Raw genomic sequence first — 1,738 nt, 5'->3', positions numbered from 1 at the left:
ATTTAGGAGTGGCAAGTTCTGGTGGCCTAGTGGCAAGAAGCTGAATTGCAATCCCAGAGGTGCAAAGTTTGAATCCACCAGATGCTCTGCTGGAGGCGGGACAATCTCCTCCTGTACCAGTCAGGTCCGATTTGACAGTATATACACACACAAATAAGAATAAGAAAAAAATTATAATTTAGGAGTAATCAATTCTAATTTCTGAAGTTTTCAATGTTGATTGATTAAATTATGCATATTATATTTTAGGAACAATGGGGAAAGATACAGTCATTGCAAAGCAGGAGGAAAATAATAAGTATTGCTTTCAAGACAGCAATGATAAATTACCAAACTCAACAGATGATGGTGAACATGAGCCTGATGATGATGATGAAAACAGGAACCCTAATAAAAGTACTCGTGCCCCATTGGAGTTAATGACAGAAGTAAGTTTTACTTGTGGAATGTAATTTAAGAAACCTAAAAATAATTGAAATAACAACATTGTATACTGCCTTTAATTTTTTTTAAAAAAAGTAGTATAAAGGCTTGTCCACACACAGATGTTTTTCTGGCTATTCATCTTTCTTGCTACTAATGCCAGGTTAGAGGTAAAGCTGGTCCTGGAAGTAACATACAGTATTCTGGCAGGGCAGAGGCAAGAGTTAGAGAAGTTTAAGTGGAAAACTGTTAAATGACCTTTTGCTGAATCTTTCTCCATAATAGCTGCTGAAGTTAAAAAAATAAGTAAGACATGTCCTTGACTTCTAAGAACTAATAGGCATAGATGTATACATATAGAAATAGAGATATAGAAATAGTTACTAGAAAAATATTAGGGATCTCTGGTGGCTTAGTGGTAAGAACCTGTGCTGCAATCTCAAAGGCACTCAGTTCAAATCCACGAGCTGCTCCACTAAAGAAGGATGGGCAATCTCCTCCCACACGATTACTGCTTCTGAAAACCTTCTGGATGTTCAGATACATATATTGAAATAGTTACTAAAAAAATATTTACAGTGTTATCTGGGAACAGAAACGGTTAGTTGCCTGGAAAAACAAGGAGGAGCTCAGGGAGTATGGGGAGGATTTCTAGTTTTAGAAACTTGAAGGAAGGCAAACATGAGCAAATTTATCTTTTAAAGAAGTGGAAAGGGTGTTCTTGATATAAGAATACCATGTTCAAAATCTTTGTACTGACTGTTTTACACTGAGCAAAATATTAATGCATTTATGGGTTTTTTATAGTTTGATAAGATTTTGTATTGAATATAATTTCATTGTATGGATTTACCTTAGTTTGCTTATCCATTCACTTTTTGAAGGCCATCTTGGTTACTTCTAGTATTTGGCATGTATGAATAACATTGTTATAAAAATTCGTGGGAAGATTTTTTTAATAGATGTGTTATTAGCTCTTAATTAAACACTAAGAAGCACAATCGATGGATCATATATAAGATAAACCTGCCTTTAGCGTTACAAAAAACTGCCAGATTCTCTTCCAAGGTGGCTGTCATCTTACATTCCCACCAACAATGAATGAGAATTTGTGTTGTTTCACTTTCTGATTATCGTTTATTATTGACATTTTTGGAGATTTTGCCCTTTCCATAGATTATAAAGTCACATAATTTTATTGTTTTAAGTTATAAATTCTAAATGCCATGTTGTTGTTGTTATGTGCCATCAAGTCGTTTTCGACTCATAGCGACCCTATGCACAACAGCCCTAAACCCTGCTCTATCCTGCGCCA

General features: G+C 35.0%; 1 protein-coding gene across 1 annotated transcript in view; it reads left to right on the top strand.

Annotated features, from left to right (window-relative positions):
- The first annotated feature begins 254 nt into the window (after positions 1-254).
- Positions 255-1,738, top strand: part of ERICH2 (glutamate-rich 2) — a 30,932-nt gene continuing 29,448 nt past the window's right edge. The window contains exon 1 of the mRNA XM_006878854.1: positions 255-428. Within this exon, the coding sequence (XP_006878916.1) occupies positions 255-428 (174 nt within the window). The remainder of the gene's footprint in view (positions 429-1,738) is intronic.

The sequence above is a fragment of the Elephantulus edwardii genome, unplaced genomic scaffold (assembly GCF_000299155.1).
Source record: "Elephantulus edwardii isolate Elephantulus edwardi_28Jun2011 unplaced genomic scaffold, EleEdw1.0 scaffold00001, whole genome shotgun sequence".
NCBI lineage: Eukaryota > Metazoa > Chordata > Mammalia > Macroscelidea > Macroscelididae > Elephantulus > Elephantulus edwardii.
The sequence above is the reverse complement of the archived record's forward strand: the minus strand, read 5'-3'. Positions and strand labels throughout refer to the sequence as shown.